The sequence below is a fragment of the Clytia hemisphaerica genome, unplaced genomic scaffold (assembly GCF_902728285.1).
Source record: "Clytia hemisphaerica strain Z4C2 unplaced genomic scaffold, Clytia hemisphaerica genome assembly, whole genome shotgun sequence".
Classification (NCBI taxonomy): domain Eukaryota; kingdom Metazoa; phylum Cnidaria; class Hydrozoa; order Leptothecata; family Clytiidae; genus Clytia; species Clytia hemisphaerica.
The window spans coordinates 1,167,840-1,195,693 of record NW_027103598.1 but is presented as its reverse complement, the minus strand read 5'-3'; the positions used below and the strand labels follow the sequence as shown (position 1 = coordinate 1,195,693).

The window sequence follows — 27,854 nt, the reverse complement described above, 5'->3', positions numbered from 1 at the left end:
AATTCCAATATAATAAGACAAACAAGGGTTTCCTAGGGTCCTGAGGTTGGTAGGTTGTTGTATCTGTTGTAAAGATTATCCCCCGGGGCTGTCATACAAAATCGAAACGACCATCAAAATTATGAAAAAGTGAGAATCAGGCCCTGGGAAAGAGGCTGGACTTACCTTCATCTATCTGATGAACAAAGGAACAAGTAATTCTTGGGATATTGAATTAAATAAATGCACAAATGTTCAATTTTTCGATCACAAACAGTTTAAAATAATTTTACTTAGGTTGGTGAAAGCTATGGGCGTCGTACTTTGCATGGGACACTAAGGAGCAAAGGAATTCGTGTTGGAGAGGAAAAAGTGGGTAAAATTTTGAAAAGTATTAATCCTGCTGCTCAAGAGCGAAGACGAAACATAGCCAGAAGGTCATTCAATCCGAAGGTTTACAGAGCCGACTACTTTGGTCATAAGATTCACTATGATCAAAATGAGAAATTATGTATGTTTGGTGTAGTTCATGTATGTTCAAGAGACGGCTTTTCTGGGAAAATCATTGGTTTTTCGACTATGCCAAGAAAGAACAACATCACAATATATGATGAAATTTATAGGTAATTTAGTATGGATACCTTTTCTTATTATTCTCTCGAGGAATTCTTATTAATAAGAAATTTAAAAAGGGCTTTGCATAATATGAGAACTTAGAAGAACGTTTTACACATTATAAATGTACAGCTTGGTAAATCCTCAGGCAGTATTTTTTCCATATTTTGCTTTAATTTTTTTGTCTTTTTGTTTTTTACTTATAGACCAAGCTTAGAAAGATATGGCGTGTGGGACCAAGTCAGAGTGGATGGTGGGAAAGAATTCAATCTAATTTGTCACATACAAGAGCACTTAAAAGAATACAGAACGAACACTGAAAGACGACCTGTTTATAAATCAAAATCCACGGATGTAAGAAATATATTAAATATTTTTGTTTACTTTTGACTCTCTTAACTACGCTTTCCCAATTTATGCTAGTTTGATTTGCAAACCTCTATAGATATACATCTCCTATATAAGAAACTTTTTTCGCTAGAGGATGAGCAGAAGTCAATTATATGCGAGCAATTCCGTAAGAACTTTCTTTGAAATTACAATCTATTTTTTCAGAATAACATTATTGAAAGGATCTGGGTCGAGGTAAACGTACGAATCAATTTCCCCATCAAGAAAATTTTAAGCAACCTTGTTGCAGCCGAAAAGATTGATATGTCGAATGAAGTAACACAATTTTGCGTATCTTGGGTAACATGTAAGGTTTCATATTATGGGCTAAAGATATTTGTCGAAAGTTGGAACCACCACAGAATTGTGAGTAAGTACATTTCGTAGATCACCTCTTTATTAAAATGTTTCCTTTTGTTGAGTAATGAATATTTTGTGGGATTTAAAGTGCTATTGTAGAGCACATTTCAAGTTAGAAAGATTTGTTGGTAAAATGATTGATAAGTCGCTTTATTCTTTGTTATTGATACGAAAAGGGAGGAGTAATTTCAGGATCAGCATTGTTCTTAGATTATTTTCATTTTTTGGCAATTTTGAGCCTCATTGTTCTTATAAAATTTTTCTTATTTAAAAAAAGTGTAATCGGCCAAAAGTCTTTCTAAGTTTAAATTTTTGAGATGACATCATAAATTTGATAGGTCTTGGGAAAGGCTTAATATTTATTTATTTAATTTTAGGAAAAGGTATCCCAAACCGATTGCAACACCAAAATGACCAGATAGGTATCGTGCCGGCAGAAAGAGTATTAACAACAGGAGATGCTGTAAATCACTACGAACAAATGGGAGGACAATTAACCAGACCTCAAGGTTATGGTTCAGACCCTTTGGAAAACCATGCAGAACTCAAAAGGCAAAGGGAACATAAATTTTATGAAATGTTCAACGACGATAAAAGTAAATTTTCAGCAATCATGTCAAATAGGGGTATATTTTTCGAAAGAGCAATTTGTTATTTTCAAAATTTGACAATAGCGTATTCCAGTCAGATATAATATCGATAAACTGTTTTTGAAGAACAAATTATCATTACAAGGCATTTAGAAAGAATCTTTATCCGATTCTTACATCACTATATTACAATAGGCCCCACAACAGAACAGAAATAGAGTATCAGGAGTATGGCACAATCTGAGGCTAGGAGTATTCTTAATTCATGTTTTGGCTAAATTTAACACGAAATTTAAGTCTCGTTTTCTTATCAAAACGCGTGTAATACTCGTGTAGAAAAGTTAATGAACTAACCCTCCCTAAGAAATTTTGGTACAAATTTTAAGGAAACATTTATTTTCTTCAGATTTACCGAACAGATTCTCGGCTAAAAGATATATCCTTAATAGCAGTCAATTTCTTTGCTTTTTAGTAATAGACTCCATAATTGTACCCTTGGCAAAATTTTCCCAACCCCCTTTGAAGAAAGAAAATCATATCCCCTGGAGCAGAGTGCTTTAAAAATCAGTCTTTCATCTATTACAGAACAGCATTCAATCCCTTGGAAAAATCCATATAGGATTTCTGCGGGGCCTTCAGAACCTTGAAACTTAAAATGTTTTGGAAAAACCTTGGAAAAACATGATTTTTGAAAACCAGTTACTTTTATAGGTTTTTGTGACCCTAGCAGGGAGACTAACGGAGGTGAAAGGAGGACTGACCAGAGGAACGTCCCCGAACCCTGTTTTGCCCAAGTACCCCCCCCCCGCTGGCCTACATTTAAATAAATTTGATTATTGGGGAAAACCTGGAAAAATACCCGGGGGTACTACTCTTGTTGACGGACAGGGGTGTTTATCTGAGGCTCTACAAATAGACTATACGTCAAAATTATCCCAAAAGTTTCTACCTTTCTCCAAATTTTCCATAAAGGGAACTAGTTACGAGGGACTGTTTTTCAGATTTTGGTGTTATTGTGACCTTATCTGGGACACGTGGATGTAAAAATGATACTCTGACCAGCGGCACACCCTGTAACGCATTTTACCCCCTGGAAAAAGAACTGATTTAAAGCCAAAAAACCTTGGAAATTCGCTGAAATTTGGTAGATAAAGAATCTTGAAAACGACAACACCAATCACACAATTTTTTTTCGAAATTCATTCATTCACGTAAATTTTTCTCGATTTTCACGCAAAACCCTTTTTCAAAAAATCGGAAAATGTTTCGGAAAAATTGGGGAAACATGGAAAAATCAAAACTGCACATGATCGGTGGAAGAAGGGAAAATTCACGTATTCACGCACAAAATAGCCCTGATTCACGCATTCAAAAAGTGGATTTTCACTTAAAATTAAGCTTTTGAAAAATGGTTCACATGGGGAAAAGAATAAAATAAAGGATCTTGGAAAGCCCTTCTCGTTAATGTCAATCAATAGGACGCAGAAAATTTCGAAATCTAAAGATTTTATAAGTCTTTTATAACAAAAATATCCTTTACTGTTTAACAAAATATATCGTGTCGTTGAAAAAAATAAAACTATTTGCTTTATTCGTCAAGATTTTCCATGTTGGGAGAAACCGGTCTGGTATCAGCATACACACTATCGTCATCTTGAACCTTGTTGCTCTTCAACATTATGTTGATTTGACTAATGAGGTCATCGAAGCCTTTTAATATGAAGGTTTTTGTTACACCTCGTTCGGCGTTACATTTTGGGCACTTCCGAGAGAACGCGTCGCGATACCAACCGTTTACACAGGTTTCGCAACCAACGAGTGTCGAGCATGCGGAGCAGGCAATCACGGGGGGACTTGGTGGAACAACTCGGCATATTGAGCAAGTGAAAGTCTCTTCTAATGCTTGAATAAAGGATAAGCTAAATCGATGACGAAATGCCAGCTCTTTGAATTTTCCAAGCTCCTCTTTCACCTCAGCAAAATCTTCAATTAGGTTTTCGATGGATTCCTCGATGTAATTTGGTGCAATCTCTGATACCCGAGATCTCTTTGCTGCCGGTTTTTTTCCACTGCCACTTGCTTCTGGGGTTTTCATTTTTTCGAATTGATTGTTTGGAACTGCATAGTATTTCCTACTCCCCACACGCCAAAATGCCAAACCTACAAAAAAAAGAAAAAAATGTCAATAAGAATATAGAATAATTGGAAATTAGAAGATTTTTTATTTATACATTTAAACGACCTTCATTTTAACCAATTTGGCTAAATAATTCACTCCAGGTCATTGAGACAGGGATGGCTAGATGGCTTCTTGATTCATCAAAAAATGCGTTGTTATGTTTGTACGTTTTTTTCAAGAACAAGCTATATAACATAAGGCTTTGATGGCCAAAATGTTAACCCTATTCGGCCTAGGGGGGGGGGCTCTTTCTGTTCGGACGTCAAACTATTGGTAATAGCTCCTGAAATAATAGAGCTTTTGCCTTGAAATTTTCTGTAAATTCCTAACTTTTATTTAGCTTCAAAATAAAAAAAAATTTGACACCTAAAAATTTTCACACCTTGAGTATGATGACATTTCTGACAGTAAGGTGTCACAAAAATTGACACTTTTCCAATACAAATTTATTTTTAATGTCTAATATATCGTTTAAACCGTAATTTATTGAATATTTAGGATAAAATAAGCATTTTAAACTCAGACAACTTTTTTCTAAAGCTTTTGTTAGAATACAATAGCTATTTATATTTGCTCACCTTGGGCATGATGAGTGACGTCATCAAAAATTTTTTTTGTCAAAAGTTACCTTACGTGACAAAGATCTTGTGTGCCAAATTTCATCCAAAAAGACCAAATAGATCAAAAGTTAAGGGGTGGTACAGGAAAAGCCCCCCCCTAGTTCTGAACCGCCCCTAAAAGCCTAGGTTGAATAGGGTTAAGAACAAGTTAAGAATATTTTAAAGTTTCCCAGACTCTCAATCAAAACTCCCAATTTCTTAGGAAAATGGACAAAATTACTCAAAAAGTGGCCAAAATAAGTTAATGTTAAGAATATTTTTAGCCTAAAAACTCAAAAAAGTTAAAAACATCTGAAGGCTTCAAAAATTTTGGATTTTCTTATAAAAAAACGCTGAATTAATAAAAAAATAGAAAGCATGGCAACAATAGTCAAACTAAAAATCAGAAAAATATACCAAGCCAATCGCGAGAAATACTCATTCCCCCTAACCCCTAAAATTTACTGAAGGGTATTTCCCCATATAAGAAAATCTGAATTTTACGGTAAAAAGCGACTTGAGCCATATTTTAGAGAACCTTGCCCTCTATCTTTGTGCAAAAAATAGAAGAAACTAATGAAGCAATTTCACACAAAGTCCAAAAAAAACCCTATTCTCAGGCAGTTTTTGGCCCACATTTTCTCAAAAATCGGGCTTCCTGACATTTTGGCAGTTTATGCAAAAATCAGAAAAAACTAATGAGATCACAAGAAAAGCAGCTAAAAGGAAAATGGTAAAATGGAATTTCTTCAAAAAAGGAAAATCCGCATTTTTGGACAAAAAATTTTTTTCGAGAAAAATCAATTCAGCCACATCTTTCTGCCAAAAATTAGGAAAAACTAATGAAGCAATTTTGCACCTAGTCCAAATTATTTTTTCTTCGAAAATTGGAATCTGCCACTTGTAAGGCATTGCTATTTTCCATCAGTGGTAAAAAAATATAATGAGCCGATCCTTAGAAGAGCTTGTAACAGACGAACGGGTAGGTCCAAAAATGTGTATCACGTGCCAAATTGAAGTTCGTTTTGAGATAAAGACGAAGTTATGTATTGTCGTAGAAAATGCGCACGCATATTTTTATGGTGAATGAAATCGAAATATGATGATATTTAATTCAGTTTCCAGAAATGTACATACGTTTTCTTTATAAGAACAAGCTAAAGAAGAACATAAAACATCTTAAAAATATGAAAAATTCACTGGTCAGAGCCCTTTAAAAAAATCTTAAAACGACTGAAATAAACAAACCTCTAGTGCCCTCTTGGTCGTGATAGATTATACCATTCGGATCGGCAAGTTGAAGTGTGGAATCACGCATATCAAGTCGGACTCGGTTCATGATGTGGTTGACATTGGCTTCGTCGTCCTTGTAGATACTGACGATCGTCTTTTGTTGGTGTGAGTGAAAATTAGAAGGTTTCCCTTGGGAGTTCAAATCTGCTCTGATTATCTTCACTGAAGCAAGCGCGGTCTTCTTTGAATTGGAGGCTGAAGGTAGCTGGTTTGAATTAGAAGAAGCGGTAGCAGCTGGAGCACTTTGACTTCGAAGAGTCACAGGAGTTGAAAATGTGGTGGACGAGACATCGGCGATGGCGGATAAAATCATTCCTACTACTTCGAAGTCTGTTTGATCCGTGTGCCGAGAAAGGTCAAATGATCCATCGTCCTTCGGAAATTCCACACGATCGCCATAACACTCTTTTAAATACATAGTTGTTTCGTCAACCTGGTGTAAAATGAATAAAAAATTATTTTAGATTTTTTTATTTGTAATGATTTCGGGAAATGTCGACAAGAATCTTCGACAATTTTGAATTTATTAAGCTAACATTTTACCAAGAAAAAGTTCATAAGTTATACATTTCAATTTTGAATTTATCAAATCAAGTTTCTTGTGTTGTCGCCGGATAAAAAACTCATTTTGATCAAATCTGTCACGAGTGAAATTTGAAAGAATCAAAACGAAGTTTCGCCCATCGTATACTAGGAAAACATTTAGTACCAAACTTACTTTGAAGTGTCTTGATAGATTGGACGTGCAAATCTGTGCTTCTCTTAAAGAAATAGGTGGAGAGCCTTCTCTTCTAAAGTTATGAGTTTTCATCTTTGCCCGTCTCTCGTGTGGTGTGCGTTCTTCGTTGTTCGTAACGAAAATAACATTAATTAATTTTATGGTTGAAATTCACTGTTAGTTCAATACATTGTTACGTGAATCGTAGTGAATGGCTCTTTCTTATAAGAAAACAAAGAAGTGAATTATAACCATTGTTATTCACAGTCATTGAAAGAATAGGTGTCAACCAATCAACCAATCAGATGTTGAAACTGAAAGGAATTTTTGCGTATACATGGTGCTATTGTTGATCGGTCGCGTGCACAACACCCAAAATATTTCGCATGTCACGTGCTTTTCGCTGTCTGTGTCTGTAGAATTTTTAAATATGCTCTCTTTGTCGTGCAAAAATAACCCAATATTTATATTTATTTATATTTCGTACGTCATACGCTCTTTGTTGTCTAAGATAAAATAATCGAAAATATTTTCCGTATTGTATGAATAAAGCAACCTGTTATTGGGTAAAACATCCTCTTTGTCGGAATGATAGCACGACGTACGTAATTGTGCTGTTGTCTCGAAAAATTTCCAAACGATGCAAAAATTCATTCTTTTGTTTTTAATAGTAGTATTCTGTCATTTCAACGAGTTAGGTCATTTGAAATCTGTTACACGTTTTTTTTATAAAAACCCAGTTTATAAGAACATTTAGGCTGAAATTTGTCGAAAATTATTAAGAACATCGTCAAAACATGCGCAGCCTCAGTTTGGAAAAGAATGACAAGAAACTACAATTGTTCTCCTCTTTTCAAGCAGTTTTAACCGAACTTAGGGATTCAAATATTGTCCAAATTTTACCAATTCTAAGTGCTCGTTATTTTGGATGATATTGTCAATTTAGAGTAGTCTGAAAAATTAGGAATGCATTTAAGAACATTTTAGGCTGGAAACTGCTAAAAAATAAGCACATCTAGTACCATCCAGACTCAGCCGAATTATAAGTGTTCTAATAAAAAAAAACGTGTAAAATCGGCTAAAGTCAGTACTTTTTTAAAATCTGAAATCTGAAGCTCACATTGTTCTTAATATGTTCTTAGATTTAGGCCAATTTCCAGCCTTCTTTTGAAATTGTTCTTATAAAAAAAGAGTGTAGTCAAATAGAAAAGGCAAACAATGTTTACTGACAAAAACCAAAGAGTATCCGAAGAGTAAATATTACGTAAAGGAAATTGCTCCGGCGTGAAATTTATGCCATAATGTATTTATAGAACCCAAAACTAAATTAAGCTGCGAAAGACCTGGAAACTAGACAGCTACAAATAACAATAAAACCGATGAAACACTACTTTTGAGCATCTGTTTTCGTGGAAAAGCAAGCGTGATAAAAAATTGGTTTGGTTTTGTCAATTTCAATTTCTCACGACACAATTTTCAGTATTTGAAAATATTATTTTCAATTTTCAATGCAAGAAGTTTATATTAGAAAATCAAAGATGATACTGGAAATTTCAGTTCATTTCTGGCAATAAACAAAACGAAAATTGAAACTAGCAGTCAAAATTCAATTTTCAATTTTTTAACTCGAAAATTAAAAATTGAATATTGCCATCGAAATTCAATTTTTTGACCAAAAAAGTCGTCAAAAATTGAATGAACGAAACATGCACACACGGTGAATAATGCGTGTATACTTCCGTCCATTCGATTTTTCACAATAAAAATGAAATGAAAATTGATTTTTTTCAATTATTTTCAATTTTTCATTTTTGTTTTTAAATTAAAAATTGAAAAAAGAAAAATTGAGATTCAATTTTTAATTTTTAATTTTTTGTCCATGTGGGTGACATTTCTGTCATGATGATGTATCATTTAGATTAGACGGGGGTCTGAACATGGCAAGAGTGAAGCTAAGGCTGATAGATTTGTCGCAGACTGCTGTAGATGTTATACATATTGTCCTATAACATCTTTATCACATTATTAACATATTACACGATCAGAAAAAACATAATAATGTAACATCTAATGATCTAATGATATAAGATCTTATTGACAAACTGGAATGATATGCAAGACCGAAGCTTTTGGCAAATTTGAATCTCTTGATTATGGAAAGGAGGTGTTTATGGTCATTCTACGGAAGGTTTTTGTAGGTTTTTTTAGGTTTAGTAGTTCTAAAGATTTACAGCAAATTGTAGCTGTCGCGATTATTCTCCACCGTGACTTGGTGAAATCTTTGTAAACTTTCTGAACCACCCAGCCCTGTTACAGCATGTTCAGGACCTTCAAATAGACGATTACTCCATCGTGGGAGTTGTCTTGCAGAATCACTCCACCAATTCTGTTCTGCTGCATGTTATATTGCGTAAGTATACCTATTGTGATTTACGGATCTCGGACTATACTTAGATTGAACCAATCTGCAGAAGCTACGTTTAAAGCAAAGTATGATATAATTTTAAAAGTTTAAAACATTGCCATTTCAGACCCCCGTCTAATCTAAATGATACATCATCATCACAGAAATGTCACCCACATGGACAAAAAATTAAAAATTAAAAATTGAATCTCAATTTTTCTTTTTTCAATTTTTAATTTAAAAACAAAAATGAAAAATTGAAAATAATTGAAAAAAATCAATTTTCATTTCATTTTTATTGTGAAAAATCGAATGGACGGAAGTATACACGCATTATCGTGTGTGCATGTTTCGTTCATTCAATTTTTGAAGACATTTTTGGTCAAAAAATTGAATTTAAATGGTAATATTCAATTTTCAATATTCGAGTTAAGAAATTGAAAATTGAATTTTGATAGCAAATTTCAATTTTTGTTTTGTTTATTGCCAGAAATGAACTGAAATTTTAAGTATCATCTTTGATTTTCTAATATAAACTTCTTGCATCGAAAATTGAAAATAATATTTTCAAATACTGAAAATTGTGTCGTGAAAAATTGAATTGACAAAACAAAACCAATTTTTTATCACGCTTGCTTTTCCATGAAAAAGATGCTCAAAACAAGTAGTGTTTCATCGGTACCAAAAAAGAACAAAAATGTAGATTGTTTTATTGTTTCTTGCTGTCTAGTTACCAGGTCTTTTGCAGTTTAATTTCCTTCTGGGTAAATACACTATGACATAAATTTCACGTGGAAAAATTTCCTTTACGTAATATATACTCTTCGGATACTCTTTGGTCTTTGTCTGCAAACATAGTCCTGCAGTGTGCCTTTTTTATTGAGCAACGCCCTTTTTTATAAGAACAATTTTACAATAACACGAGGCTGGAATTTAGGCCAAAACCTAAGAACAAATTAAGAACAATCTGAGCCTCGGATTTCTAAAAAAGTACTGATTTTAAATTTATTCTAAGTTCTCCAGTAACAAGTGATACTTTTATGGACCTACCTGGTTATGCATTTAACAAATATAATTGATATCTACGTGAACATGACCGTTAAACAATCGTTCTGAACACAAATAGTGACGATCTATTAAAATTAGTCGTTTGTTTCTTATAAAAAAAACGTTTAGAAACCAAAACTTCATGCCCTTGAAATAATCTTTCATATTCAGGACTTCGTGAGCAAAAAAACATCTTTCTCATTAAAAAATTGAGTAATTTGACTAAGAACATCGATGTATGCTCATTAATAGTGATTCTTATAAATAAAGATTCGTTTTTTTTAGCTGAAAAATTCTTTTTTTACAAAAATCTGCTTGAGCCATCTTTTACCTACTTTAATGTAAAAAATCAGAAAAAAACAATGATCCAATGTTTCACAAAGTTCAAAAAACCCTTTTTTAGCAGTTTTATGGCCCAAATTTGCCCAAAAACATTTTTTTCGAAAATCAGGCTCATTTGAGGGTTTAAAGTTATGCATCTTTGTGCAAAAAATCATAAAGAATGAAAGAGCCAATCTCGAGAAAAGCTAATACCTAAGTAATTGATAATGTGCTTATAAAAAAATATCGCTAAGCAACAAAAATTTCATGTCTAAACACACATACTCTCTAAAAGTAAGCCCTCATGAGCAAAAGAAACATCTATCTCATAAAAAAATTGAGTAATTTGACTAAGAACCTTGATGTATGCTTATTAATAGTGATTCTTAAAGATAAACATGCGTTTTTTGATCCAACAAATTTTTTTTGCAAAAATCTGCTTGAGCCATCTTTTACCTATGATGGTACCCTACTTTCATACAAAAAATAAGAAAAAATTAATGATCCAATTTTTCACAAAGTCTAAAAAAACCGTTTTTTAGCCGCTTTTTGGCCCAAATTGGCCCAAAAATTTTTTTTTTCGAAAATCGGGCTCCGTCACATTTTGGCAACCACCATTTTGCACCTTTGTACCAAAAATCAAAAGATTCCTATGATTCAATCCTGAGAAAAGTTGGTAACAGACGAACGAACGAACGAACGGACGGACGGACGGACGGACGGACGAACAAACAAACACAGGTTAATTTATAGGACCTCCACCGGGGTAGGTCCAAAAAGCATCGTAAGAACATTTAAGCCTGAAAAATTCGAAAAATTAAGAACAGCCCAGCCTGAGCCAAAGTATACTTACTGGTTCTTAGAAAGTGCTTGATTAAGTCTTTAGGATACACAGGACTGTGTTGGGAATGAAATTTCTTCAACCTCAGTGGCACAACTACTTGTCAACTAAGGGACCTTTGACATACTGCGTAATCAGAAAGTTTCAAATGACCTAACTCCTTGAGGTAGAGATTAATTAGACTAACAAAGAAGTGACTGAATAAAACTATTGCTTCCTTCGTCTTCTTTGTAACTGATTGTAAATCATTTTCAGCTTTCTAATGTTTTATCCGAGACGTCTTTTTTACAAATTGGTTTGGTTTTGTCAAATTCAATTTTTCACGACAGAATTTTCAGTAATTGAAAATAATGCGTGTATAATCGAAGTAACGAAAGTGCCAAATAATTTTCAAATTTTGAAATTTAAAAAGAACTAAAAACTTTCAAATTTCAAAATTTGAAAAATGAAAAATTATAAATTTGAACTTTTGTTGAAAATTAGACATTGCGTCATTGCAATAAAAGGGCAATTCTTTGTTTGGAATTATGAAAAACAAGACTGTCATATTTTAATATATTCAAGCAATATATAAACAGTACATAATTGGAAAACCTTGGAAACTACAAAATCACATGTTTTTTTTCTTCCTCTTGTAAGAAAGGAAAGTGACCCGCCAAAAATATGCAGACGTTATTGTCTCGTTGTTTCAAAATGAATTCAAAGCAAGCACCGAAAATATCTTCTAAAACAATAATAATAGTTGTAGCACATATGGAGAAGAGACACAGTTTCCATAAAAGAAGTATTTTGTTGTAAAGAAGGAGGGCTGTTTTTTTCTTTGTTTTCCACTTTTGAAGATTTAAACCATATGACCTCATTTGGAAATAGCGACGCAAAGAGGTAACAAGTGCGTTCGTCAAGAAGAACTTAATGATATGGATTATGAGCCATCGTTCACTTTTCGCTCTAATCAAGCATCAAACTTGCGTATTACATTACGACGAGCGCAAGTAACACCAGCAAGACTTGCAACAATATTCAAGGTAATGATTAGGCTTTTAAATCTTTAAATAATGGTTACGGTTGAAAGTTTGCTTTGTTTTCTTCCTTGTTAACTATCTGTTTACACAATTTTCGTATTTATCAGGCCGATCTCTACCAACTTTTAATTCATTCTTTTTTAATTCAAATATTTTTTACCATGGACTCATTTCTGTTCAAGGATTTCTGTCAGAATTATCGAATTATAAATAAAAATGAAGCAAGGAAGTTGGTTGAAGGCTAATTCATTCTCCTTGTTCATTTTAGTTGAACGCAGTTGGATTGTTCATTACCGAGGATTGGGAGGATGCCCAATCGCCCCAATCAGAATTCCCGGAGGACGGCAAGTTTCCGATCCTTGAAAATGCTCTATGTGGTGCAAACTTCATAGTCAGAGGTGATCCCAGTGACTCAGCCAACCCAGGTCAAAACGCAGAAGGTACTGGCAGCCATAATCCAAACAACGCTGAAGAAACACCAGGACTGTCTGATTTACTGACTAGGTTTAAAAAAACGTCATCAACCACACTTCAAAAGTAAGATCATTTCTCGTGCCCTCTTACCGCAATAACCATTTGTTCGAGGCTTTCACATTATTTTTCATAACACTAAGCTCTAGTAAAAGATGAATTAGATTAGGCTGTACATAATGTATCCCTGAAGTATTTTTTTGTAGCTGAACTACTAGAACTTATGGACAGTTTTTTGTGGGGGGGGGGGCAGTATGGGTCCAAGTTAAGATTAGATTTTAAACGAAAGTAGCTGATTATCTTTTACTTTTTCATAGTTGATTTAGCTGTTTGTAACGAGAAAACAAATTTATTTTTCTTCAGCAAGCTGTCCAGAAAACGACCAAATGCTTCGAAGCTGACTCATTCATTGAAAGTCACTCTTGCGAAAAAGAGAGAGAGATTTTGGTGAGTTTTTTTGGTAATTTCTAATTTCCCTCACGAGACTAAGATAGCAAGGAACTAAATTGCCTAATAAAATGAAATCTTGAACTGTGAATATAATTTTCGTTGTATTTAATAGAGAGGGTTTGACCTCTTGTCAATTTAGCTAAAATGTGTTATTATTATTTTTAGAGTTTCTGAAAGAGAAGTATATTACAATCGGTGAAGATAATTGTAACGTGGATAGCATAACAAGGAAAGCGAGAGTAGAATTTGGCAATCAATCACTTGTCCTGTTTAGTTCCTCTGGAAAGGAGATTTTAGATTCTGAGGGGACAAGAGGTACGATTTCGCATTTTTTATAAAGTAGATATTTCTAATAATTAAAAAACCTACATTTACGTACATGCAAAAAAGGCTTTGGATATCAATCGACAGTTGAAACTTTGTTTGTCTAGTCTGGAATAATTAACGAAATTTACGAGAAATATCAGCTGATTGGGAAAATATTTTTCTCGTACACAAAGGCCTTTTTTAATAAATTTGCTCTTACTAATGAGAGTCGAGAGAAGCACGAGGTACTTTTTTTTCAAAATGCACGTTTTTTTTATGAGGATACCTTAACTTAGCTCTGAGCCTGGAGTTCCTTATTTTTCAAGAGAATTACAGCCTCAAAGTTCCTTAATCGAGCTCCTTACTTCTGTATAAATATAATTTTTCTTTTTGACACATTGAATGTCGTTTTCAGCAACATTTTATCATCTTTTTGTTTAGGTTATTAGAAAAGTGTGAAAGTTCAAGTTTTACCCAACTGTTCCTTAACTTGATTTCTTATTCTGAACTTGGGCAGTTCCTTAACATTTTCTTATTTTTTGGACCATTTTCAGCCTCAAGTTCCTTTTAAACGTGTTCCTTATAAAAAAACGTGCATTAATATTTAAAATTTTTCTTTTCTGTGTTTTAGAATTATATTTTTGGAAAAAGCCGGCCCGAAAAGTCTTTGCAGCAACTGAAGAACAAAAAGAAGAAAGCTCAAGTCCTCCATCCATCCCCCCAAAAATTGGTTAGTTTGAGTTTTATATCGTTATAAGTGTCCTGATTCAATGATGTTAGATTAGATACCATAGTTCATTTATAATAAACTATACTCTTCCAGGAATTCCTATTTTCCTCGAAACAATTTGGTAAGAGTTCCAATGATTAAAAGGAACAAGTTTTTGGACTATGGCTTTCGTGATCCGATAGTAACACCACCGTTACTTTACTCGAATTGCTGTAAACAATTGATAACATGTAAAGAGTGCATTGGAAGATTGGGTGCCACTCCTTCATGCCCAAATTGTCGAAGTCCAGATCTATCCACATTCCCAAATCACACATTTGATGCAATTTTTCCGATCATGGCAGCCCTAATCGCAAACGAAAGCTGAGACAAATCAAGAACACGAATATCTTATGTTTTTAGAAAGTATTTTTATATTTTTTCGAAAAAAGTGAAAGTAAATTAACAAAATGTTCGTCGCACTTCTTCTTTACTTCCTTTGTAAATTGGCGGAGAAAAATCTCGTGATCCCTTCAAAATCTCAAAAATATTCCAAAATGCTCAAATGAGCCTCTGTTCGTATTTTTTGGAGCTTGAAACCACAAATTGTTATTTAGACTTTACTGTAAAGAAAATTAGAAAATTTATAGCTTATATTTTTTACTACTTTGACTGTGCTTTGAAAATATTTTACAAAAATTGTGTAACCCAAGATTCCATCATTTTCCTATCGGGAAACCCGACTATAAAATAAATCTTGACGTACGCATTATTAAAGGAATTATACGGTGTTATATACACCCGACTCGTCTGAAACTGATGTCAGCAAAATTTTAATAAAAGAGTCCTTTCATATTTGTAAATAAAAAAATCTTGCTCCACATTTTTCTTTATTCATTACAAAAGAATCTATTTATTTCAATTTGCTGAATCAACATACATTATAACTATGTAAAGGGTCAATGGCTTTAAGAGTAGGCAACTTCTCTAATATTCCTCTGGCTTTTCAACCTGAATTGGATTACACCTCCTATACATATTCATTAAAAAAATATTTTGGTGTTTCTGAATAATTACTTTTTCAAATTTTCTATTATAACTTTTTTATTTTTTGAGATCCTGTAAAATGAAAACATTCAAGCATTACGACCGAAATATGCCTCTGAGGAACTGATAAAGGATTTTGACATCAAAGACTTCTGGTTTTAGTTTTGTATACCAAATAAAACAAATAAGTTACAAGTTCTGTCGTTTTCTAACTTCAATCTATTCATGTCTTTAGTTAATCAAAGAGTTTGTTGAAAGAGCTCCGTTGTTTTGTCAATATACCAAAGGATTGCTTCTTGAAAAGGTCTTGGGTTTTCATTGGCCACTTCTCCAAAGATTGCATCCAAGTGATGGTTTCGGAGAAATTCGGATTTTCGCAACTCAATCAAATCAGGATAATCTTGTAATGGGTCTAAGCTAAAAACACTTTCGGGATTTATATTACCATCATAGATTTCTTCGTAGATACCTTTTTCAGTTTCCATAACGGGAAGGTCATCCATTTGCAAGGGGGTCAGAGCATTTGTTGCATTCTTTATTCGGGAAGGTCTGCCTCTCCCTAAAAGATTTTAAGAGCTAAATTATTATTTCTCTCAAGACAAGAATAAATCTAAAAAGCTTTTTTATTGTAGTCGATTAGACAACAGGTACATCAAGGCATTCTTACGTCTCTAACTATATTCTGACGGTGGCCTTTTTTCTAAACTGTTGCACCCTTCAACCCAGTATATTCTGTTAGTTTTTGATTTTGAAAAACTACAACCTACCTCGCACGTAATGCTCATTCCAAGATTTGACACACTTTGTCACGCCGATTTTTGCGACTAATACTGTCACACTCGAAACGCAGTATTTGTGAGCTTCATTGTCCATATCAATCACATTATCGTTATCAAGAATTACAAGCGCAGCTTTTAATGGGTAATTTACTCTTGCGTTGATTTCCACCCAAAATCTCTCGATCGGCAAATTCTGTAGAATAAAAAAGAATTAAATTTAACTGAGATGGATTCACAAGAAGCTTCTTTCTATTTTGAAACGAAATAGTGTTTAGAAAACGTTTTTGGGAAAAAATTTGCCTTCAGTTCCGTTAGATCACCTTTCCACATAATTAGATATTAAATAAATTTTAATTTGATAAATTTGTGTTAGAACTTCAGTGACATATTCCGTCAGCTCGTACTTAACGGTATACAAACCTTTTTAGACTTGGTCAAAATGCAGGGTTTGCCCGGGATTTGATGGCTGTTAGTGTCAAAACGTTAAAAGTCAAGACTCGTCAAATGGCTTTAGATGCTTGGAGAAGAAAAAACAGATTAGACAGTCCTGATTTTATCTATTTTGTCGCAAATTCTGTAGAATTTGAAGCCTGCACATTTTCGATCTTCTCCAAATTCGTCATCTGAGGGCTGCCATCAAGGTCATCTCAATGTTTGTTTTTCTTCTTATGGTTATCTTCTCAAATCCATTGCAACAAGGAAAGTCAAATCTGTAAGGTATGTGGTATTTTTTTCATGCCTGCATGTTATCGATTATAATCTGATATAGGTAAGTCAGTAAGTGCAGGAAAAACTGCTTCCCTTCCCCATCTTTCTCCACTTATCTGCCTTATGGCCTACTATGACCTGTCATAATTTTTGGTAATCAACAAAACCACTTGTTGTATGTGGTGAGTGACTGGTGAGTGAGTGGCTAATCATAAATATTTATAAGAGATTTGATCAATCGGGGTACGTAGCTACTGTTTGTTTGGCCAATCACTCTGGCTATAAGAAAAGGTTGATGACAGGAGATGAATTTGCGGCAATTTAAGAGGCAAAGGGACAACCAACCTATTGTGGTTTTATTTTGAAATAAGAGAAAAAAAATAACATTGAAAATTTTGTGATTCTGAGGACCTTGACACCCTAATGTTTTTAATATGTTTTGGCCGGTTAAAAAATTTTTCTGGGGAGAGAAAGAGCTGGGTGGGTTTTTCGCACACTATTTTGAGGTACACAAACAGATTGTATTTGACTATGTTTAGTTTGCGGGCCAGCACCTGCCAGTCAAGTACTGCTCATAAAAACTGCACGACAATCTTAAAAATGGTTTCTCTATTTTGTTTTAGTTCTCTTCCAAATGGAAATTGCCTGTACAGTTCCATTTCTCTCCATCTTGTGGGCAAAAATTCTTTGATGGATACACTTTGATGACTTGCACGTGTGCAGAACTTTTCCTGAATTGTAAGTATTATTCTCAGAACCAAAGAAACCCATACAAGAAGTTTAGTAGATAGACTCATGAAGCATTGCAGTTGGCGGTTACCCACAATCAGCCGGTTATTATATAAGATTAATTTCATTGGTTGTACAGTTGTCGTTTGATTTAAATTTTGTTGTATTGTGTTTGTTAATGTAGGTGTAGCTTGCAAAGATCCTAATTCTCTCTTCATTATATACTTTCAGGTTAGTTGCCATCATACTGTCCAGTAGCCCCTAGATCAATGGATTATTTTGCACCTTCACGTGGTTGGTACGAAATCTTTGTAAACACTGACAAAGTCTGCTAATAAGATGAGTGGAACCATCAAATGATGATGTGTACCTAACATTTAGTTTCTTGGAAGTTTTTGGATTCAAAATTTTTCCTGTAAACTGGATATCAATATTTGTCATATGTAAATCATCCCTGACATGTTATTGCCAATGCAAATGAATTTGGATGCATAATGTATATATAAAGTATAAAATTTATAACACAACAACTGAATTTTGATACCAAACATAACCATGCTGCATTATGTACATAATGAATAGATGAGTTTTTGTTCTGATGACATATGGTTTGTTTTCAATTCGGATCGGGGGCTTTTTACCCCTGGTACAGGATTCCCTGCTTTATTTGGCAAACAGTTCCAAACGAGACACCAGAATGGGGCTAGACTAATTTCAAGACGAACCAACTATAGAAATTTCAGCTTCAGTACAAATTCTAATTTTCCATACTTTAATGCATCACATTAATCAATTTTCTAATGAAATACTCTTTTCTTGAGCAGTCTGAATAAAATAGTTTTGCTCTTTTTCTCTAAATTTTCATTTGAAATGGCAAAAGGCTATTATTATTAATCTGCTTGAAATTATTAAGTCAGCAATAAGATAAATAAATTTGACATAATAAGAATCAAAAATTATATATTAAAAAATTATAGACAGTTTGGTAAATATTATTATTCTTGTAAATGCTATTATCACGATCAGATAAAGATTTTTGTATAATTTATAATCTTTTGTGTGCTATTGTATTATTTTGCTATCATTTTTCACTTTTTTGTGTAAAGTTCAAAAAGTTCTTAAAAAAATTCATGATAGTTATGATTTTTGCCATTGATATAATGAATTGCCAATGTTTTACACCTCCTTTCTCTTTCCTTCATTTTTTCCATATTTTAGAGGCCACTCTTTTTTGGTTTTTAAAACTCTTTAACCCAAAAAACTATCTTAGGTTTACCAGCTTCATTTTGTGTTTAAATGAAATGAATTTTAATTTTTTATCTCTGGTTCATGATACATTGGGCATAAAAAGGTGGCTGTTTTAGCCAATCTAGAGGGTCGAAATTCAAAAATTTTCTGTCCCGTCGGGCCCAACCATGGTGGACCCTCCTTAGATACTATATATAGCTGAATCACTGTATATAGCTGTATCTTTTTTGCAGGGCATCCTCAAAATCCTACATACGCCCCTGAACGCCCTGGCTTTTGCAAGTAGTAGCAATTTAAAAAAAATTTTATCAAGGTTTATGAGACATTTACGTCGCGTCGCGAATAATATGAATTTTATACTCTCCCTGATTTCACTTCAAACTCACTTGAAATAAACCCAAAACCAGCCCTTTGAGATACTCAAAATTAAAGATTTTTTAAAAATCTATTTTAGGTAGGGGTGTCCCTATCAACGTAAAGCAGAGAACGAACAGGCTTGTTAGGATCGCAGAAAACGAAATTCCAGAGTCGCCAGAAGCTCGAGATTTATATGTATATTTGTATGGTGGAGCACTAACTGAAGTTCCAAAATTTGGAATTGACCCCATTGCTGACAACTTACATCTTTACAACGAGCGTTTAAGAAGATTTTCTCAAAGATTTTCATTGCAAGACATTTTCAATAACATTTTGAGAAACAATGGTCAATCATTTCAGGAAGCTATTTTACATTTTATTTTTCTTACGAGCGAATTGTCAGAGTAAATATCCAGTGTAGATTCTCTACCTTCTATGTCCTTCTTTTTTATGGAGGCAAAATACATGATTCTGCACATTCTGCACATACTAAATGCATAATGCTAAGTCTAACTAAATCTATGGTGAGAAATGGGTAAGCTTCAAAGAAGCGTATTAGGATGTAGAATTCAGAAATCACTGTTAATAAAATTAATTTTTTCACCAAAAAAAGTTATTAGGCAACTAAAAAATTAAAGAACAAGCTGAGCCTAAAAATTAAGCAATTTTCTTAGCAACCCTGAGGCGTCAAATGCAAATGAGCAACTTTTCCCCCCCAGCAACAAAGAATAACTTTAAAAGAGAGCCTTAAAAATCTTCGAAAAATGCCTCTACTGCCCATTCAAAATTGAAAAATTGTTGAAAAATGTGCTTTTCAACCATTTTAAGCTTGAAAATTTTAAAGCAACCTTAGAAGCAACTTTGGGCCTGGATTTCAAAAAATCCTTAGCAACTCCAGGCCTGACCCGAAAAATGGAATTGCTTATAAAAAGATGTGTACCTAAAAATTTGCTAAGTTGATGCTTATTTCATGGCCCTTTTTAAGTCATTAAATGAACACAATATTTTCTTATTTGCAACTCCAATTTTCAGCTCTCCTACTCTCAGGTACCTAATAGCTAATAGGCTAATGCAGCAGGAAAAGGACAAAAAAGGGAACTTTCAAAACTTTTTCTCAAAATTAATAAACGGAGGGTGGGGGCGGCTATTAGGTACCCAAGACTAAATGACTAATTATTATTGATCATCTTTAATATATCAGCTTTTTTTTCTTGAAAACGGTCACAATAGCATGAGCTGAGCTGGTTTTGTATTGACCAACCCTGATACTGTACCATGTTTATGCTGATTGGGTCAAGGGTAATCATATCCACAAAATAAAAGAAAGTCCGTAAATATTCATTCTGAAAGCATCAAAAATCTTGAATTGATGATCTCGGTTGTATCAAAACTATTTTGACTATATTCTTTATTATTATGAATGGCCAGAAAAAAGTTGCTATTTTGGATTTTACCACCCCTAATATTATTCCTTGTTAATGCTGCTTGACTCGAGGGTAGTAATTTCCAGTTGTTAGATTATCTGATAAGCAGTAGTGTGGTGGCTATGTCAAAGCTGGGGAGGCAAAGGTAGAATTTTGGCTTTTGGCACCCCCAGTAAGTTTATTCAAACGCCCCCTTTTTGTCAGCCTCCTTGGAAGGATCCGAATACAAAAATTTGAGCTTTTTTCCGGTGTTGGTCTTTTTTTAAACATGAGAAAATGCAAGCGAAGCAAGCAAGAAAAATTTACGACATTGTTTTCTCGAGATACATTGCGTAAAGTCAGCTAAAACGATTGAAATGCGAGCGAAGCGATCACAAAAATTTCTACTATTAGTGCACTAGTCAATAGTGGTGTAAATGCATTGAAAGCGCTAGGTCTACTTTCCCTCAAATACTTTCGAAGAAATGTTACGGAATGTTATAATAGAACATTAGTTTCCTATTGGGGAGAAAAATGTTTTCTTCCGAAAATTTAAGTGAAAATATCGAAGCGAGCTAAAAATTTTGAAATAACGTACATGAATACTGGAAATAAACGAAAGGGTGCTCAAAACGAAAGGGGCGCTAAAATCAAAGTAATCATTAAAGTAAAAGGGCGCAAAAATTTCTTTTTGGCGCCTCCCAAAAAAACCTTTTCTTGGGGGGGGGGGGAACTGCCCCCTGTCACCATGCTACTGCTGACAAGCTTTTACTTTACGAGATATTGAAAAAATGTGAGGTCCTACAGCTTTTAAGTTGCTTATATTTTGTTTCATTTTGACGCCTGACGAAACGAAAGAATATAATGAGTGCAGAAATCTTAAAGTAACGCCAAAATTTACTCATTCTAAAAAAACTTGTACAAAAAATAAAGTGTGTACGCTAAAAGGAATTTAGATTCAGAGTCTTCAATCGGCTGTTATTTCTTGGCAATTTCTGAACTGAGATGAGGCTTGGCTTGTTCTTAGGTTTTGGCTAAGATTAAGCGTTCTTTTGAAATTAATCTTATGAATAACGGCGAAAAATTCAAATCATTCGGCTGATATCGTCAAGATTGAAATTAAAGGATTTTCGAAAGAATTTGATTCATTATCTTTTGAAGGCGAAATCTTTAAAAGACAAGTTTAAGGAACCTTTACTTATATTTAAGACCCTTAAAACATAAACTGAGTATTCCGATTGTGAATTTAGTCAAGGAATTAAATAAAACGGTGAAAAATTTCACTTGAAGTTTAAGGTTCGTTCTTGCTGTAACAAAAGAAACTGACACAAAAAATAGTCATACAAATTCCGATCTGTAATCACTCTTCACGGAAAAACGCCAAAATATCGTTAAAGCAACTGGTTTCAACAAGTCTCGTGTCTTGAGCACGGCAATGAGGGCGTGTATTGGGGATCCAATGATCGTTACATGATTTACACAACAAGTTGCAAAAACAACGGGTGAGGTCATCAAATCTAGACAAATCAAGCAACTGTATGTGTCTTGGACAATTCTTGACAATTCTGCTAATCGGATCACACTTTTGAGAGATTGGACATCTTCCGATGTTGGACATGATACAGCGACCGATCTTTCAACTTTCGACTCTAATCGTCCCAATTTTTCGATGATCATGTCTGTAATGATTAAAAAATAAAAATGCCTATACACGTTTTTTTAAGAAACTAGTTTTACCAAGCAGCCTCAATGTTTCATGAGAAATAGGCCTTTTGAGCCTTAAATGTTAAATGTTTCTAAACATGTTTCTTTCTTTTTCTTTCTACGAGAATATTTTTTTACGAATGTCAGGGTGAAAATTGGAAAATCATAATAATAACCTAAGAATACTCTCTAGGACCAGTTTCAAAGAATTTGATAATACAGTCATTTAAAAAACTGCTTCCTTTGTTAGACTTTAATTTAAACTTTGAGACAGGAGTAGTTTTAGCTCCAATTGTTCATTTAAAAGCCAACATGAGATTTCTAATGCCTGTAATACAGTCTAGTCTAAAATAGTAAGAATGTTAAGAATATTTGAGCCTCATCCTTCAAAGTGCACTATTCTTAAAGAAAAAAAGGGCCTATAGTGTTTATTTTCAAAAAGAAACGTCTTATGTACTTGTATATAAATTTATTTTCATGCAAAGAAAAAAAAATTTTTAATGAAAGGTTCTTAAAAAACCGAATTGAAAAATGTCTCATTCTGATGAAGTTTCTTAGTTTTTACGCATTCTGAGCCCCTCGTTTCCTAAAAGTGTTTTTCTTTAGAAAACAACTATACTTACCAAGTCTTGGTGCATTGTCGATTTGCTGGGTTACTCCTTGAATGAAAGATTTGTCCACCGCATAGACTTTTCGTGCGGAACTTTTCCAAAATGCCAATGCTTCAATAGAAAAATGTTTATTTTATAAAACTTGTTTTCAACATAAATGTTTGATCATGAACAATTTGATACTTACATTTTGTATTCATTAGTAAAAAGTACTTATTTACCGTTGCTTTAACTTAGTCATCCAGCAATAAATCCATTTTAAGTATATACTCACTTTGTGTTACAACATTGTCTTCGATTCTTAACCCATTAGCTTGTACGAGGAGTACATTTTCGTTTCCAAACCCATCTCTGCATTTTGCGGTGATATCTGTCACGTTAGCGCTACCTTCGTCAATATTAAAGAATTGCATCCTCCTGTGAATTCCTAAAATCGAAAAATGATAGATATCAAAAGATTTTATTCGTATCAAATCGCAATCAAGGTTTTTTAAGACAAGAACCATACATTTTGCAAAAAAGGTGTTTTTAATAGAAAAACTTCCAAATCGATATCGATATTCAATCGATAGTGTAAGAATTCTTTACATATACAGAAACTTTATCAGGGAATCTGTAATCCTTAGACAATGATAATTCATATAATTTCCCAGGGAAGTTACCACCTTTCGCTGGTAAAAAACTTCCCTGGAAGTGAACAACAAACTTACGGATTTACAAATGACTTTTAGAAAGGGAATCTGGTTGTAAGAAAAGCCGTAACAAATAAGAACGCAAAGAAAATTTGCAGTCTTACCAATCTTTTTGCCATCTAGATCTGCCAAAATAACTTTTAATGAATAGGTCGGTGGATCTTGTTGTTGTGGTAACGATCTTCTCCTAAACAAATAGAAAAATATAAAATATCAACCAGGAAATAATACTGATGAAAGTTTAATGCCAGCTTAGTTTAAGTTATTTTGTAGTCATTTCATGGCGACATTTTTTGAAAAGACTCACCAAGAATCCCAAGTAAAAAAACACTATCCGGAGAAGCTTGATAGGAACTATAACAAAAAACATGTTGTGTTTTCTTTTTATTAATGTATATCTATCGAATGAAAAGATTTTCATTGAAATATTGTACCCCATCAACCTTTCAGAAGACTGCTTACCTTGTCGCCGATAATCTTCTAAATGCACCGTTCGACGCAAAACTATTGCCTGGAACTGCTGCCGACGGGCCAGTGGTTGATGATACTACATTAGAATTTTCTTGTTCTCGTTCTCCTTCAACCAGATAAATTTTTCGTTGAGCATTTGGATTTTGAGGCTGAGCATTTGCGAAGCAATCGAAAATTCCATTATTAGGAAATTCTGATAGACCATTTTCTTCTCTTACGTATATGGTGGCCGGGACGAGCTGAAGTGAAACAAAATGTAAAACGTTATTCTTCCCGAAACAACTTCTAAATTAAACATAACTTATCACGTCTTGAGATATAATTCTCGCACATTAATTAGATATCAGATCATTGAACGAACTGTATTTCTTCTGTAAAACTCAAATTTTCAAGTCCGTTTTGAATAGGAACTTCAAACAATACAAGGCCATGCATAGCATAAGTCAACTTACTTTAAACATCACAGCCAACCGTTGCACAGATACTTGCTGTGGTCTGCATATTCTCGAAAGACCTTCGTACTTCAGCTCGATATCAACCATCGTGACGAATTGCAGTCTACTGTTCAGTAAATGACCTTATTCCGGCCATGCGACTTTTTATACTTCAAAAACATATAATAGTTTCATTTTTTGCACTATTTTCATTACAGATAGAAGAAATCTGATTGGCTTGTGTTTCAATTACTTTTAGCTTTGATTACAATGGTTCCTATTCTTTTTCTTCTGTCGCAGAATTTGATTGGCCCTCTTCGTTCTTTTTTTTTTTGTATTGAATATAATAGGCAATCGCGTGCTCAGAAAATGGAAATAAAAATATTTTCTGCTGGTGTCAAATGCCCGTGAATTTAAAATTAAAATAAAATTAAAAGGAAAATTCCTAGACAATCACAGTAGGAATGATTTTCTTAAGCTAGTCTGTATTTGTGTCTGTATTTTGTGACGATATCATTTTCTAGACAATGCTTTAGTGTAAAAGCCTCCGCTAAAGCCAGTGGTAACTGAAGGAATGTTTTTAAATATATACTCCTGAACGGTTAATTACACTTTTTTTTATTAGAACATGCAAAATTTTTGAAGCCTTCGGATGTTCTTAAATTTTTGAGTTTTAAGCCTAAAATGTTCTTAACATGTTCTCATTTCCAACATTTTGGGAGTATTTTTTGCCCATTTTCCTAGGAAATTAGGTTTTTTAGGCCTGCAAAGCCTTTAAAAAAACGTTCTTAACTTGTTCTTAACATTTTTGCAATCGAAGCCTCGTGTTCTTATATAGTTTGTTCTTCTATAAAGAAAACGTGTATTTAAATGGCCAGATTGATGAATCCGCAAAATAATAATAAATATTAGAAGGAGCATGATTTAAGTAAAGATTTGGTTGTGAGCGAAGCCATTTTTGGGGAATTCAAAAGCCAAGAAGGAAGTTTCCAGTATCTGCAGAAAGTTATATTTAATCAGAAAATTTTCATAAAACTCCAGTTTTTTTTTCAGACAGCTAAGCCAAATTCCAGACTTTTCTAGAGTTTCCAGAAATTTTTAATTAGACTTTTAATCAACACCATTAATTTCCGGAGAATGCAGCAACCTTGATTAATATATTCACTGCGAGACGACTTGACAGTTTTTAAAATAATTTTAGCCTCTGATAAAATAGTATTTCGCACTCTAATGAGCGGCGTGACCGGACGTTTTTCCAAAAATAATACATAATAAATTCATTACGTCATGATTCTTATTCACTTCTCTCAGAAAAAAATCACATATGGGTTGTGGCTTCATGTCTGGTCGCAAAAATAACAACACAATGACGATTGCAGGTACCGCAATGTGAAAAGTCGGTTAAGTTCAAATGTAGATCTTTCCACGCCTTATTGACGTAATGATTTTTTCCCACTCGAAAATGACTTGTGCATCGCGCTAAATTAAGCAAACAAAGACATTTGCGAGTTCAACAATTACAATACGTATTGTCTTGAGAAGAAAAATTCTGTTTTTAAACGAAAAATGAAAACAATAGTTATTTTCAAGTTTTAATCAAACTTGATATTTTAACTATTACTTTCAAAGACAAAATCTATTTGTTTAATTTAAGAACCATGCCTATTTTGTGTATTTTTTCGCAAAATCAAATTTAGAAGCCAACTTTCAATTTTCATTTCATTTTAAAATGAAATGAATATTGAATTGTCATGTTATAACTGAAAAATTTGAGTAATGGAAATCAAAGTCAATTTTTAAAATTTGAAATTCAAAATTTTGCAATTTTTATTTTTGAAAAATTAATTTTTCGAATTATACTTTCCATACACGCATTGAAATCCGTGACCCGAAAGTATCATTTGATTTTTTATTTAAAATCAAATCGAATTTCAGAAGAAAATTGATTTTCAATTATCCCTCACCAATTAAAAATCAAATTTCAAACCAATTCTTGATTTTTGATTTTTAAATCAAATATTGCATTTATCTGAGATGAGAGCCTGTTCTTGGGAAGCACACTTGTCCAAATGGGACTCGGTTATCTTTCCATGTCACTAACACGCACACATGGTACATGAAATTTTGTCCGACTAAGTCTAACTCTGAAGCAAGCGTACAATAATGAATTTCAAAAATCACTTTAAATTTATAATATTTGATTTCAGATTTTTAACCTCTGAAAAGAGGTACTTTGCGCATTGATACCGGGTGTTTCAAAAAGTGTGATTGTAAAAAAACTAAAATGGGTACACTTTTTTTTATAAGAACAATTTTATAAGAACAATGAGGCTCAAAATCGCCAAAAAATAAGAACAATTTATAAACAATGCTGAGCCTGAAATACTATATTTCAAGCAATTTAGTGGCAAAAGTGGTAAAAATTGGGTATATACGTCTAAAATACCTCAAATACAGCCTATAAATAAGAACAGAATAAGAACAATTTCAGGCTCAAACTGTCAAAAAATAAGAACAGCCGAGGCTCAGAAAAGTTTTACTGGTTCTTATAAAAAAAGTTGTAGGAAACCTTTCAGATTTTTTTGAAATTACACGTTTTTACCGTGGCTGAATTGGACCTTTTAGTTTCGGTTGTGTTTCTTTTGTAACACGCGGCCGCTCGTTATTAATCGCGGCCGCGGTTTCTAAAACGTGGCCGCGTCTTATATAACGCGGTCGCATGTTAAATGTGCGGCCGCGTTATTCAGCGAAAAAACGCGGCCGGATATTAAAAGATAAAAACGCGGCCGCACGTTTTTGTCGAGAAACGCGGCCGCGTGTTAAAATATGTGGGCGCGTCTAAATAACGCGGCCGCGTAATTAATTACACGGCCGCGTGTCATTTTATGCGGTCACGTGTTTCTGAAAAAAGACGCGGCCGCATGTTTCTGAAAAATTTGAAAGATCCTCTTCTCGTTTAGCCAGTACCTTCCCACAAACCAAATTTTTTCTTTGCTTTATGGTCAGTTACACTTTGAAGCGTTTGTCGAAAGTTATCTCACTGTGGTGGAGGGTGACGTCGATTCCGTGTGGAGTGCATAAAGGCGGGAAAAACACGGAACTCGAAAGCAAAGACTGGAATGGACGACCGAATAGAATTTCTTGGTGGAGAGGTTGCGCGTCGATGTCAAATCTAGTCTTAATTTTAGAGTTCCGTGCATAAAATCAAAACAAAAGAATCCTCGGGATCGGGGTAAAGTTTTGGTGAGCTAAAAATGCTTGTTTTTCAAAACGAGAATATTTTGATACATCGCTTTATAACGAAAGAACTATAGAAGCAAAAAAGTCTCCAAGCAGCTCCAATTAATGGTATTGTCAACAGGCTCTTGATTTAATAA

General features: G+C 33.7%; 1 protein-coding gene and 1 long non-coding RNA gene across 3 annotated transcripts in view; one reads left to right on the top strand and one right to left on the bottom strand.

Annotated features, from left to right (window-relative positions):
- The window catches only part of LOC136801976 (uncharacterized), a 76,431-nt gene extending 58,527 nt beyond the window's left edge, over positions 1-17,904 (top strand). The window contains exons 2-4 of one of the 2 annotated variants that reach the window (XR_010845936.1): positions 16,710-16,837; positions 17,452-17,566; positions 17,789-17,904. This is a non-coding gene — a long non-coding RNA (uncharacterized lncRNA). Of the gene's footprint in view, positions 1-16,570; positions 16,838-17,451; positions 17,567-17,788 lie in introns of those variants that run through there. The other variant, XR_010845935.1, reaches the window with a different exon arrangement.
- A 3,940-nt stretch (positions 17,905-21,844) lies between these two features.
- On the bottom strand, positions 21,845-24,901 carry LOC136801975 (uncharacterized). The gene is made up of 6 exons (XM_067058671.1): positions 24,496-24,901; positions 24,035-24,282; positions 23,677-23,759; positions 23,155-23,307; positions 22,893-22,991; positions 21,845-22,244 (listed from the first exon to the last, which is right to left on the bottom strand). The coding sequence occupies exons 1-6, from the start codon at positions 24,583-24,585 to the stop codon at positions 21,904-21,906; spliced, it is 1,014 nt and encodes a 337-aa protein (XP_066914772.1). The 5' UTR covers positions 24,586-24,901; the 3' UTR covers positions 21,845-21,903.
- Positions 24,902-27,854: the final 2,953 nt, after the last annotated feature.

Coding starts and splice junctions, on each gene's coding strand:
- LOC136801975 (XM_067058671.1), bottom strand. CDS start 24,585: ATGGTTGATATCGAGCTGAAGTACGAAGGTCTTTCGAGAATATGCAGA. Junction 23,760..24,034: donor AGAAGATTATCGGCGACAAG/GTAAGCAGTCTT, acceptor CTATTTGTTTAG/GAGAAGATCGTTACCACAAC. Junction 23,308..23,676: donor TCTAGATGGCAAAAAGATTG/GTAAGACTGCAA, acceptor TTTCGATTTTAG/GAATTCACAGGAGGATGCAA.